This window comes from Barbatula barbatula (genome assembly GCF_947034865.1).
Source record: "Barbatula barbatula genome assembly, chromosome: 18".
Classification (NCBI taxonomy): Eukaryota; Metazoa; Chordata; class Actinopteri; order Cypriniformes; family Nemacheilidae; genus Barbatula; species Barbatula barbatula.
In genome coordinates, this window is record NC_136781.1 from 193,961 (window position 1) to 207,866 (window position 13,906).

Here is a 13,906-nt window from a genome sequence, read left to right on the forward strand (position 1 = left end):
ACGGACTTCAGGCAGTTGTTGTTCTAGATCGAGTTTCCCATTTAATGAGAGAAAATTGGCATTTCAGACACTTCAATTCTGCGGGTCACAATCGTCCACCTGCAGACGTCCATTTATCTCCTAATTGAATGATATTTGTTCAGCACACGTGCTGTTATTTGGTCGCCCGTCGTGAATCTCTTTGCAGGCCTATCGTACCTGCTGGACATCAGTAACAGAGCAGATAAAGTGGCCGTGAAAGAGGAGCCGGTGGATTGCTGTGGATCTGTGATGTGAAGCAGATGTTTCACGCGTGGAAATGCTTAACAGGTGTTTAACCTAACGCCTCTAACAGTTAAATATGTCACAGCATCCCGAGTGTAATGATCGACTCTAATGATCACGTCTCATTACACTCCCGCCTGAGCCTGACGTGTTGTGACGTATCTGCCATTAATGCCGTGTTAAGATTGACCCGAAAACAAAACGGACAGACGCACATTTCCTCAAGAATAATGTGTAAAAGAATCCCCTATCCGACGAGCAGATATCACTATAAAATAATTAGCATAATCACGCTAGGCTAAATTAAAAAATAATGCAGACTTAATAATAACACGACTTTTATTGAATGTTTTTTTAAAGGGATACTACCTCAGAAATGAGCATTTTGTCAAGAATTAGGTTCCTCTAGTTGTTTAGCACAAATAAATCCGAACAAATAAATGTTTTTGGAACAAGCCTTATTCGTGACAGAATTTTAATTTTCGACCAATCACTTTAAGATCTAAAACCTCTTCTTCGGTATTTGTAAAATCATAACCCACGTAAAACACGGTAGTAGTATTTAATATAGTAAATTGTAATCCTAGATACAATATTGTTAGCCTACTATAGGCGAGTGTTCTTTTTATGTATCCTTAATATAGCTTAAGTATGCGCAGTATGTACTACAGAATACTAATATATAATGCCAACAGCACAATTTACCATAATAAATAATATAGCATATACGTTTTTTGTCGTGATTTAATTCTTTTATCACTTTTATCCTACATGACGGAATGATTCTCTTTTATTTTAAATACTTTTTTTGCGCACAAAGAAATTCTTAACCGGTTGTGTGTTCGCGCTTTTGAAATGAAATAAACAGATTCAAACAGATGAGAATAGAAATGACACTATTGTTGAGGGTTATATGTATGCGTAGAGTATGACACTGCAGTATATATTTACCGAAATAGAAACTCGCATCATCATTTAATGGAGTTGAAGAATCTTCTGTGTGAAGGTACATAATTATTAATATTAAAATTAATTAAAGTGATGATGAAATTAATATATTTGATTGTTGTTGTTAGTTAAAAACGTTTGTGTCTCCACACTCGGGTCCGGGCTTCTGTTAAATCTAATTTTTACTCATTTATTCAATAAATCAAGAGAAGAAAATAACAGGCGGTAGCGACATATTTTCTGGTTGTGTCATTAATCCATCAGCGAGTCATGTGTTGTCTGTGAAGTTAGTGTGTGTCAAACACACCCGTCATGATATGACACCCGGCCGAGCATCATACAGTACAAATGTAAGTGCGTACCCGTCTTCAATGTTATATTAATAATATCATCAAGTCTTAAATTGTTGTTAATTAGATTTTAACATGTATAATGTAATTTACCCTACCTGCTAAGAATTATAGGCTAATTGGAACAATATCTAAACGTAAGAATAAACTTCAAAAATATGTTATTAATGTACACAGATTGTGATAATATGAAAGATGGTATTGAATCTTCTGCTGTTTCACTAGCGGCCTTTTACACGAATCCATAAAGAAGTCTTGTTCTTTTTCATCCAGGCGCGCGTACCAACTCGGCCTGTGGAATAACCGCTAATTTACTCTTCAAGTTTAACAGAAGCCACTACAGTTTGAACCAGTGTTAAACAAATCAATTCTAACTCAAATTAAGTCAAATTAAAAGCTAGGTGAGGTCCATTAGACTATTTCACTTGTGCTTTCTGTCATTAATAGTTCCTCACATAATGCAACAGAATGAATGAACAGATGTGTGCAGTGGTCTCGAGCTCACTTTTACCTGTCAAAGACAATAAAAGTCAACAAAACATGTTTGCTGTATATCATTTAAACTCAAAATAGGCTGAAGTTAAACATTGTGTAAATGTTTATTGATTTGTTTGAGGAAATAGCCGACAGTATGTATACGGATCTATGAGCGCATTCACATTTGAACTTCAGTCAGCCGTTTCACACTCATCGCGCGCATGAGAGCACGTAACCACGGCAACAAGGGAGCGTCACAGAGGACGAGTCCATTCATGCAGCGGGTAAGCAAGATCGACACTACAACAACCGAACCTCCTTCTGTCCGCATTAAACTGATAACTGTCAACTTTAATCGATATAACTGTTAACGATCATGAGATTAGAGTCGGTGCCCGCTGGCGTTAAACTCGTTTGTGTTTGAAGTGTGCGCGCGCGATGGTTGCGCTGAGGAAAGATGGCGGCGACTTCTTCAGCGAACAGATTAACCCGCAGCTGTTAATTCTTATCCATCTCAACCCGTGTGTTTGATTTCTCTTTCTGTTTGTTTGTTTGTGTTCGATTGTTTGTTTGTGTTGGCTTGTGCTGCTGCTGTAGTGGTGATGTCGGACTCAGAGGAGGAGATTCAGGAGCGACAACTGAAGATCGTGCTGCTAGGAGACGGAGCGTCTGGAAAGGTACAAAATACACCAACACGAACATACGATAATACAAAAATATACCACTGTAAATATAACATACACAGATGTGCCACAGTAAGTATAAATATAGGCCATAATACATACATATAATATAAAACACTAGGATAAAAGTCGATCATTAAAAACGATCATCGCAGCCTAACGTTACATGTGACATTCACAATAGTAATAAATCACCAACACTAGGATGAATAACCTCCTGTCTGTGGATTATTCTGCGGTTTACTATTGTAACAATGAGCTGTTTTTCAATTAAATTATAAACACTGATTATGTGCAATAACACATATCCATAGCTTTGTTTTAAACAAACAATTTGTGATATCCTTCAAGCAGTGTGCACGTTTTGAATATTCTTGTATTTTTATTGTTAAATCTTAAAGTTTACTGTAGAAGTAATTTCTGTGTTAAAAATGCAAGTGTTTATTAGGGAGTGCCCTTCATTCATTCTGTTGTGTAGATATGAGATCATTATTGAAATCATTTATGTGATAAAATGACATAGGTTTGTTAAGATGGTCTTCAGTGCATTTAAATTCCACAGGTGTGGGAACATACATCTATATTTTGTATTTTCCAATTCCCAGTAAAACAACAAACGCACAATACGTAAAGATTGACTCTTTTAAACAGCTGCATCATTTTGCATCGGTCTGACAGTTGTGGACATTTGTGGCTCCAGTGTTGTGAAACTGTGGGACATGGGCTGAGTTTGCAGAAGGATCACATATGGCCGGTTAGAAATGTCTTGACCACAGGACAAATCCCTTTTCTCTCAGATCTCTGTGTTTGGTTTGTGTGGCAGCACAGCAGAGGTTTCTGGGTAGCCGTGCGTGTATAATCCCTTCTGCCTCTGGATGGGGTTGTTTAAACCTCATTTAGGGTGGAAGGGAACCGGACAGCGCCGCGCTACCGTTACGCCAACACAAACGTGTGTCCGGTCGGATCCAGCATGTGGAAAGCATTTGCCCTGTCCGGTTAGATCAGTCAGACCCTCTCACGAACACACAGCCGCTCCAGACCGCTGAAACATTACAATCAAAGTGTGTGTTTGTAGTCCCAGTATTAGAAACAGCACTAACTAAACAAACTCCTTGCTTACATCTCCGTATAGTTCTAGAGTTATTGCAGAGCGAGATAGAATTGACATTGTCTTTGTGCATCATCGTGCCTGACACGTACAGTATTCTTAGCATACTTACGGGTGATATCAAATGATCTTAATTCACTTTTATATGGCTATGATGTTTGTCATTTTTCATTCATTTGTTTAACATACATTCTGTGTGTGTGTGTGTGTGTGTGTGTGTTTCAGACATCTCTCTCCACCCGCTTCGCACAGGAGGCTTTTGGGAAACAGTATAAACAGACGATAGGGCTGGACTTCTTCCTCAAGAGAATTTCTTTGCCAGGTTAGACATGATCTCACACACACAGACTTTATACACAAGGGATCTGTTTCATCAGCAGGTTTTATATGTTTTTTATTGACATATCTGATGATTGTTTCTTTTAATCTGTTGAAAGTTTTACTTCAATAATCCTGCAGTGTCACCGATGTTCTCTTTAGTCGCTCAGTAAATGGTGAAGATGATAGAACTGCATGTGTAATGATGATTATGTTGAGATAGAGAAATGCTTTTTATTGCTATTTGGGTCAGTGACAAAAAAGGGTGGTCCAGGTTAGGCATTCAAAAATCTTTTAAAACCATGGATCAGATAGTTAAAAATGTACTTTGTATTCATGTTGATTTTGTGTCATTCATAAAAACGGTGCAAATGTTATTTGTAAAGTCAAATGTCTAGATAGAATGTAAACATACATTAAGGTATATATTTTAAAATGATAGATTTTATTAGAGTTATCTCAAAATTGAAATGTAATGCTTTTTTTGCAATGTTTATTGGGACATATGCTGAAAACACCTTTTGTTTTCTAAATAATATTTGACCAATTATGTAAAAATGGTTAAAAAACTAAACTAGATGTTTCTCTTTTATTCCACATGAATTCTCTTACATTTATATTTTATGAAAAATACTGGTTCCAATTGACACAAACCAGTTACACCACTTGACCATGTTGCTTCTACAGCCAAAGGTCATTGTCAACAAGTTTAGCTGAAGTGGTTTTATTTTTAACCCTTTTAAATGTAATTAAACCACAAGGACACACAAAAAGAGCGTCTTGTCATTGACCCATATACAGTCAAACATCTCTTTTTTGATAACATGGACTGCAGTGCAATTTTAATATTTTTGTACACTGCATTGTGCATTCTTGTACATGAGAATACGTTGTTTTGTATGGTTCATGTTAAAGTTTTTCAACATTATAAAGTAAAGTGCTGAAGTGCACGGTAAAGAATAAATAGTGCATCTGAATGTTCAGACTGATGGTTATTGGCAGTTTGTGAATAGTTCAGAATCAGAATAAATATTCTCTCTGAATCTGCACACTAATGTTCAGAATGTTTCTCATGTGTGTATTTGTACAGGACCTGAATGAATCACTCCTCTGTGTGTGTGTGTGTGTGTGTGTGTGTGTGTGTGTCTGCCTCTTTTCAGTTTTATTACATACGAAAACTCTCTCTCTCTCTTTATATTATATTTCATATTTGTATATATTTATTAAGATAAATTATATCATTTTTTTAATGTGAATTAAAATGTTAATTTCTGATTTAATATCTCAATGCATCAAAGTTGGTTAATTCCGGTGTATATCGTTTATGTATTTAGTTTTTTTAACTTACATGTGAAAATAAGAAAAGAAAAAGGTGAAAAAAGTTTGTGATTGAATGAATTTAAATATGAAGCGTCTGCTGTGAAGACACTTTAATTCTGAACAGAGACGATCTGTTTCTGTCATATTAAATAAGCTCTTTACTTTCCTCTGACGGGTTATTTTGAGGGCTGTTCTCATGCAGGGACGTTCCTGTTTTAATGCACTCACCATAACAGAGAGAGAGAGAGAGTTAACCGCGTCAGCACATTCAGTGTCCGCTGGCCTTACCGTAAAGATTGAATTATAGAATAAATAAAGAAAAGATCTTTATAGAAGCACGTGAAGACGAGGAAGAGATGGACACACACACACCCGCACTGACACAAGCATGTGATTTAGATTCTACTATGTAAACCTGTTGCTGTATAATCTGAATGTTTTGACTGTGATAAAGCGTAATGTATGGTCGTGCGGGGGACCTACGCCGTAGGCTGTGCGTAGCCTGACGTGCACCTCTCTAAACAACAACGTGCCAACTCAACGCAGACTGCAAGCGCTGTGATTGGTCTGTTTGAACCCCTCCCATAGGTCAAAAAACTTTGCGATAGCGTCATGTTTACTCAAACGCATTTCCGAATGAATTTCTAAGTAAATTATTTGTTCGTCTGTATTTAACATATCAAGCTGCTACAAAAGTGACTGTTTACTTGCTGCCATCACTGCTTATTAGGGTGGCCATTTCCATAACACCAAAAAGGAGGACACTTTGGGGCAAGAATAAATGCATCTGGTGTACTCGCAACTACAATACAATTTTGTCTATCATATCGATGGTATCATGATACAGTGATTCTGAAATAGCCTACTCTATTCATTGCCAGACAATTTGATCAACAACATATCTTGATGTAGACCTATGTGTAACAGAAGAGGCAAAACGTGTTTGTTCACAGTATTTGTATTATTCAAGACACAGCAGCTCATCGGTTACCTTTATGTTTTTCAGTGCTGGCATGTCGGTCAATGGCCCTTTACTACTAACGTCCACTTCACAGCGGCATAGTGTGCAAAATCCATGGAAAGCATCTCTAATAATTTTCGATATGAATGCGTGGGCTTTTGTCCATTCCGGATTAAACGTCTGGTGTTTTGGCATGTTAACGTTATGATGTGACGTTTGACGTAGCCAGTACGTGGACTCCACTTCCACGTCGTGGAGGCTTGTTTACGTTTATAACCAATGATCTATCAGATATTTATTTGACACCTCTTTCAGCCAATCATTTGTTTGGCCAGAGATCTTACGGCGTCAGACGCTATGCAGCTTCGTCCCAATAAAGGTTTAACAGCGCGTTTTTTAAAGCAGATTCAGCGCAAAGGAGGACAAATGAGTGTCCGGCTTGAGGCTGCGCCGGACAGGGGGCTGTAAATCCGGACGTATGGCCACCCTACTGCTTATACTTCTCAAGCGATCACTGCTTCTTCTTCGGCTCTTGTCTTGGTTACACAAGTAATAAGCACGTGGAGACTGACCCCTAGTGGTCATTGCCTGTCGACGCAGACAACGACGAACAAGTATTAAGGAACATCCTTGCCCTTAAGTCTCTCTGTCTCTCTGTTGTGTGTGTCTGTTATATTTGGCTGTGAGCTGTTGTGTTGTGTGTTCACACTCATCCTTTTTTTCATGACACAGGGAATCTGAATGTGACGCTACAGGTGTGGGACATTGGAGGACAGACGATTGGAGGAAAAATGCTTGACAAATACATCTATGGAGCACAGGTCTCTCTCTCTCTCACACATACAGTGTGATTTATCTGACATCTTGTTAAGTTAAGTGTACGCAAAGGAACGGTGTACAGTGTGTGTGACGCTAATTTTGTCGAACCCGGATCTGTTCTTGATATCAAGGATGTGTTGAATGCATACTTGCGCTTACCAAACTCGCTTGAAGTCCTATAAGTCATGGTGGCGCAGCCATCTAAATTCGTTCTTCCGAGGCTGCCTGTCTCCGTGAGAACACAAGTCCCTTCTTTGCGTTCGAGGAATTGAGAAACTGTGTATTCGGCTGTACGCGTACGGTCATGAACACATGAAAAAGTATGACACCGGCATTAGGGTGAGGTTAGATTGACATCAGTATTAAAAGCTAGTGTGCTGGCTACTGAGGCAGTGTTGTAACCATAAAAAGACCCCAAAGTGTATAAAAGCAACTGTGTGCAATTCTACTAATGTGACTAATGACAAAAAGTTTGTGATTGTTTACACAAATGAAGTGTTGTGTTGTGTGTGTGTGCAGGGTGTTTTCCTGGTGTATGACATCACTAATTCTCAGAGTTTTGAGAATCTTGAAGACTGGCTAAACATGGTGAGAAAGACCAATGAAGAGTCTGACACACAACCTGTGATATCACTGATCGGAAACAAGAGTAAGTATTCACACACACACACACACATTCATATAAATGCTTAAACCAACACACTCATGCAAAAACAGATTTGGAGCACTGTGATAGTGATTTATTCTTGATTTATTCTGCGGTTCTATACTTAAGCTGAATATCTCACCTTGCTCTTATAGAATGTGATCGAACGGTTAAAAGTGTGTTTTAAGGTTGTATGCGTCTGTTAGCTGTTAGACAGGTTTGTTGATACGGTCAGGAAAGTTTCAAACGTGCAGAACTTTATTTAATTCTGACCTGTGACCAATCAGAGCACAGGACGAGGGTCATGTGAGCATCTTCAATGACATGTGTGTGGAAAGTTTAACTTCATGTGCTGCTTGAATCGCTGGGTAAATATTGGTCCACATGGTGCTGCTGAGACCAGCAGCCATTCTCAACCTGTGTGGTAGATCACGGACCATTAGACCCGACACACACGAGAGCTGCTGTCATTCCACAAAACATATGAGACTTTCACACATGTGCCTCCAACACATGGATCGTGTGTGTGTCCGCCAGTGAAGAAGATGATAATGTATGTGTTTGATATTGTGTTTTATTGGTGTGTATTAATGGACATTTCACATGTGTGTGTGCGTCTTGTGTGGCCTCTTTAGCACTGGGGCTTTTGTTGGCTTTCATCACCCCTGAGAGCCCATAAAGCTGTATGACACACACACACACACACACACATGTGCCCAGTGCTAAATAACACACACATTCACTCAATACACAAACACACAAACCATGAACGTGTGTGGTTTCATTTGAACTCTTTATCTTGCTCAAATACAAACATGTTAATGATGAAGTCTACATCTGAGATTTCTTTCATGTCGTCAGTCTTGACTCTCAGTACAGTCTTTCTTCATTAATGCACATGTATTCATCACGGACGCAGCGAGATGATGGGCTCCGAGCAGAGATTTGTGTCGAGTGTGTGTTGTGTAAGTGACTGTAATGGGTTTGTAATGCGTGTGCGGATCTGCACTGGATCACAGTAAACGAGTGTTGACGTGAACTGACTGTTCTGTGTTTACACCTCAGCGCAACCACTTAAGCGTCGCACATCAGCTAGCTTTGACCTCTGACCTCATGGCTCGCTCGCCGTCCCTCTAATGGAAGAAAGAGTGAAGCTGTGTGACCGTTTCTCCGAGGTCTCTGTGATGTCGTCTGACGTGACACCTGTAGCTGATATCACCCGGCGGGGTTTCATGAGAGGTGATCTGGACGCTGACTGACAGACGTCTAAAGAAAAATATCAGATTGTCCCAATTTAAATTGCCCGCTTCTGTCTGTGATGTCATGAATATTATAAAAAAACTTGCCCATATTCTATATTACCATAATAAATGGTATTATTATTATCTTTATCCGTCTTTTTGTAGTCGTTTGAAGGTTGTTTAGTTTTATTTAATTACAAACAGGTGAATATTGGATGTGTGGGTGATATGGATGGTAATGTTGTTATCAGCTGAGACGCAGCAGAGACTTGTTTGGTGATTTATTTACATGTATGAATGTGTGGCACATTGAATCTTGTGTTTGTGACGGAGTGCGCGAGCGCTTTTGAGTGTGTGCAGGGCTCCCGGGCGGCGACGCTTTAGGTAAACATCAGCGGTGAAATGAACGAGGAGTAGCCATCACTCTCTCTTACTAATGATCCGTCACACACAGCCATCCGTCACGCTATCTCTCACGCTCACATGTAAACAGAGGATGGGATGTTTGCTGGGTCTTCCTGCAGTAGACACGGTGAGGAGAAGCAGACCTCCAGATCGCTCTGATACACCCTCGTCTGATAACCACAGAGAGGAGATTAGAAGATCCACCGCTGGGAGACGGGACGCGCTGGTTTAGATTAGATTAGACTAGAAAAATGGGCCGTGATATACACACACACGAGCCCCCTGGAGCCCGTCCGCTGTGGACAGACGCGTCTCACCCGCTGGGCAGCAGTGGTGTCGAGTGTACGCTCCCCTCGCCGATGACTGAACAGAACTGAGCTGCAGCGTTCTGAACTCTATATTTGGTAACAATACCTTTTGGAAAAATATTTTCTCTATAAAGAAACACATTAGAGGATTTGTAGCAGTAATGAATGAGGCCTGTCAGGATTTATTTTCACTTCGATGCCAAAATCCTGAAGCTTTTAATTTCATGAATGTAACGCGTAGTGTAATACTGCGACACAAAATACAGTGTCATGCACTGCGCCATTCAAAGATTTGTGTGTGTGTGTGTGTGTGTGTGTGCGCAGATGTGAACAAGATCTAATCTGCAGGATTATGAGTGTTTGGTTACAGAGATCTTCTCTTACACACACACACACACACACACACACACACACAAGCATTAGAGAGAGAGATATAAAGTCTTGCTTGAGTCAGTGTCTGTTGATGTTTCTGCTTCTGGTTGTTTGTGTAGTTAGAGACACACACATACATGTTGTTGCAGGTGTGTCTTTAACACAGAAAATGGAAAACGACACGGACAGAGTTTCTGCTGTGACCTCTGTGCACTGACCTGTGGCTGACCCCGCAGTGACATCACAGACGGGTGTGTTGCGAGTGTCGGGGTGGCATTGTTGCGCGATCACTAAATCAGACTCGCACTGACAAGCGCTGCTGAGATTTAAGCTCACACATGACGATGAGCTACGAGATCACATGACACAGGTGAGATAAACAGCTCAGAGCGGCAGCTATGTGTTCTAGGGGTCATATAGAGGTTTCTGTGTGTGTGTGTGTGTGGACATGTGTACATGCGTGTGCCCTCGGGGTGACAGAGCTGATATTCTGTCCTCTTCTCCAGACTTTACAGTTGTGAGACGCTTCTGATGAAACCAGATTCATATTTCATTAAAGATCATATCACTTGTGAAAATGCTTCTGTTTTGTGTTCTTTTAATATGAACTGTATCATTTAGACTTAAATGAATCACATCGCGTGTAATGTAGAGCAGATAGTGTCATGATGTGTGTGAACGAGTATTTCAATCATGTTTTATTGGTGCCTGCAGTGCACACATCCTAACAGCAAGACACGTAATGACAAAATGAAAGAGTAAAATATAAACATGTTAGAAATAGGAAAATATAGAGAAAAAGTTCTGCAAATACAGATATATTTACAGAGGGTGATGGCTATTTTAGGTTTGTATGGTGTCAGATGTTTGGAGTTCAATGCAAACTTGTTTGGATTTGAATGTGTTTTGTTTTTACTGTTCTGTGTGTTTGTTGTAGTTGATCTAGAACACATGAGGACAGTAAAGATGGAAAAGCATCAGCGGTTCTGTCAGGAGAATGGACTCATGAGTCAGTTTGTGTCTGCAAAGACTGGAGACTCTGTGAGTATAACACACACACACACACACACCACACACACACACATACACACACACATTTAACCTTACAAGCAACATTCATTCATTTGGCAGACGCTTTTATCCAAAACAATTTGATTCACTTTTATTACAATCCTGTAGAAACTTATTGTACGGTTTGTAATGTGAAATCAAGAAGTCCTATGAGATGTTTTGACATTGATTTGTTGTTCTCTGTGTGTGTGTGTGTGTGTGTTTGTGTGTGTTCACAGGCGTGTCTCTGTTTTCAGAGAGTAGCAGCAGAGATTTTAGGCATTAAGTTGAGTAAAGCAGAGATGGAGCAGTCACAGGTGAGTGTGTACGCTTGTGTTTGTGTGTGTGTGTGTGTGTGTGTGTGTGTGTACGTGTGTGCGTGTGTGCACATTGTGTTCTGTCACTTACTGTTTGGTGTGTGTGCAGTTTTTGATTCATCTTTGTTTCATTTTAACTCTGTTGTGTTTGTCTAAATGCATGAATTCTCATTTTCCTTTCTTTTTCTCTCTCCATTTTTCTGTTTGCATTGTGTGTTTGTGTATCTTTGTGTGTTTGTGTATGCGTGTATAGCGTATTGTGAAAGCAGAGTTGGTGAACTATCCTCAGGATGAGGGACCAATCCGACAAGACACTAATCAGAGCAAAATCTGCTCTGTCCAATAATAGTATGTGTGCGCAGTGTGTGTGTGTGTGTGTGGGTGGGTGTGTGTGTTTGTAAAGATGTGTGTGTGACTTTGTGACATTTTCTATAGTCCAAACAAAGCAGATAAAATATAAATACTCCAGAAAATGTTTTAAATCTTAAGAATGATTAAACCTGTTCTCCACTACGACAAGTGTTTATGTGATCTAGTATATAGATGTAATAATAGAGGGATTATATTCAGTCTCTCTCTCTCTGTGTTTGTGCAGCATGTGGTGAAAGCAGACATAGTGAACTACAGTCAGGAGTTGGTGGCGCGAGCGGTCAATCCTCCACGCAGCTCTATGTGTAGTGTACAGTGATCACAATACATCATCATGTGTCCGTGTGTGTGATGTTAAAGTGAAAACGCTAAATTCGCACTTCTTCTCAGCTGATTCATTTCTTCAGCGACGCTTCTACAGTTTAACTTTGTAAATGAATCTCTGTCTGAGCTTTACACGTGTAACTTCCTTCATCACATTATAGACGTGATTGTTGGTCATCATAAGGAGCTGATTATTGAGACAGACACTGAGAAACCACATTATTCTAAAAGATGTTTATGATCCAGATCTCACAGCTGCAGGTCGAGCCAAACCCTGATGTGTGTGTGTGTGTGTGCGTGTGTGTGTGCGTGTGTGTGTGCGTGTGTGTGTGCGCGTGTGTGTGTGCGTGTGTGTGTGCGCGTGCGCGTGTGTGTGTGCGCGTGTGCGTGTGTGTGTGCGTGCGTGTGTGTGTGCGCACGTCTGCGTCATTCTGATCCATAAATGATTCTGAAATAATCACAGTATTTCTGTATTTATAAAATATACTGTTAACAAATGAAAAACCGTTTATGTATTTTTCATTTTTATTTTTGTTGAACTGCAAAGCATTACACCTGTAGATTTCATCACAGATTAGTGGATGTTTTCTTATTTTTGATTTGATGTATTGCTTCATTCATTTTTATAGGTATTTACTTTGGTATACAGTATTAAGTAGTTCTGCAAATTGACTATAGGCCTACTGTTAAGCAATACCTTCTTTTTTCATGTTGGTTCGGTCCAGAAAGAATAAACTTACAGTTAGGAGTCTTTTCCGACAGTTTAATGGCTGATATTGGATGTTTATGAATATTATTTTGGACCAATAATCAGCTGTAAATTTGGACAGAGAATGGCTGTGTTCACAAACTGTTGTAAAATGTGTTTGTGTTTCCATGAGATGTCAGGATTATGTATAGATCCATGAAATGAATATTTATATTTAAACACTGAATGTACAAACTGCAGGTGTTGTAGAATGTTGTCAGTTTAGAAATAAATGAGACACTTAACATCATTGTCTGTTTTTTACTCCTCTGGAAAAGCCAAATATATCTTTCCCAGGTCCCGTTCACAAGTATGAATATAGACGTGTGGTCAGGAGGATTGTCCAATATTAATATCATTGAAATATCTTCCTATAATTTACTGCAATATAATATGAGTCAGTAATGAGACTAGAAACAGAGTCTGGAGAGAAGAAGACTTTCAGATGGAGTTCAGCGCTCATCAGTTTCACACAAGACGAAGAAAGAAACCATTTCATATAATGTTTAATATCAGATTCGTTTTCTTGTGTAATCATTTGATGTCAATCCAACACACGATAATGATCATTTCTTGAACGAGAGACAAAAACCTCATTTATTAGAATAATTCGTCAGTTTTGTTTTAATTGCAGACTTGATATCTGTTTTATGACTGTCGCGCGCGCGCGCGTGTAATGATGTTTCAGCGCGCGCTTCCCGCCGTCACTTCGCGAGGTGTTTGTTCAGGTGTTTCTATAAAGAAAACAACGGCAAGACGCTTCCGGTTCAAACAGACTCGAAGAAGACTCGAGGAAAGAATAATATATGGTGGAAAATAACGCGAACAGACGCCTCTGAGTGACGAGAGGAGAGATTTCACACATGATGTAAGAAACA

The 13,906-nt window shown here is 39.5% G+C and overlaps 1 protein-coding gene across 3 annotated transcripts; it reads left to right on the top strand.

Moving 5' to 3' along the window:
• Positions 1-2,251: 2,251 nt before the first annotated feature.
• rab28 (RAB28, member RAS oncogene family) lies at positions 2,252-13,278 on the top strand. Of its 3 annotated transcripts, XM_079479276.1 has the most exons (9): positions 2,283-2,323; positions 2,637-2,716; positions 4,056-4,152; positions 7,162-7,250; positions 7,768-7,897; positions 11,158-11,261; positions 11,510-11,587; positions 11,841-11,935; positions 12,183-13,277. In XM_079479276.1, exons 2-8 carry the CDS (start codon positions 2,642-2,644, stop codon positions 11,931-11,933), a joined length of 666 nt encoding a protein of 221 aa, XP_079335402.1. In that variant the 5' UTR covers positions 2,283-2,323; positions 2,637-2,641; the 3' UTR covers positions 11,934-11,935; positions 12,183-13,277. The 3 variants fall into 3 exon arrangements, with proteins under 3 accessions (XP_079335400.1, XP_079335402.1, XP_079335401.1); XM_079479274.1 differs by lacking the exon at positions 11,841-11,935 and having other exon boundaries at positions 2,252-2,323; positions 12,183-13,278; XM_079479275.1 differs by lacking the exons at positions 2,283-2,323; positions 11,841-11,935 and having other exon boundaries at positions 2,473-2,716; positions 12,183-13,278.
• The last annotated feature ends 628 nt before the right edge of the window (positions 13,279-13,906 follow it).

What these genes read in the sequence shown, in the direction of transcription:
- rab28 (XM_079479274.1), top strand. Translation starts at nt 2,642, where the DNA reads ATGTCGGACTCAGAGGAGGAGATTCAGGAGCGACAACTGAAGATCGTG. An exon ending in AATACATCTATGGAGCACAG is followed by an intron (nt 7,251 to 7,767) that starts GTCTCTCTCTCT and finishes GTGTGTGTGCAG; the next exon opens with GGTGTTTTCCTGGTGTATGA. An exon ending in CTGCAAAGACTGGAGACTCT is followed by an intron (nt 11,262 to 11,509) that starts GTGAGTATAACA and finishes GTGTGTTCACAG; the next exon opens with GCGTGTCTCTGTTTTCAGAG.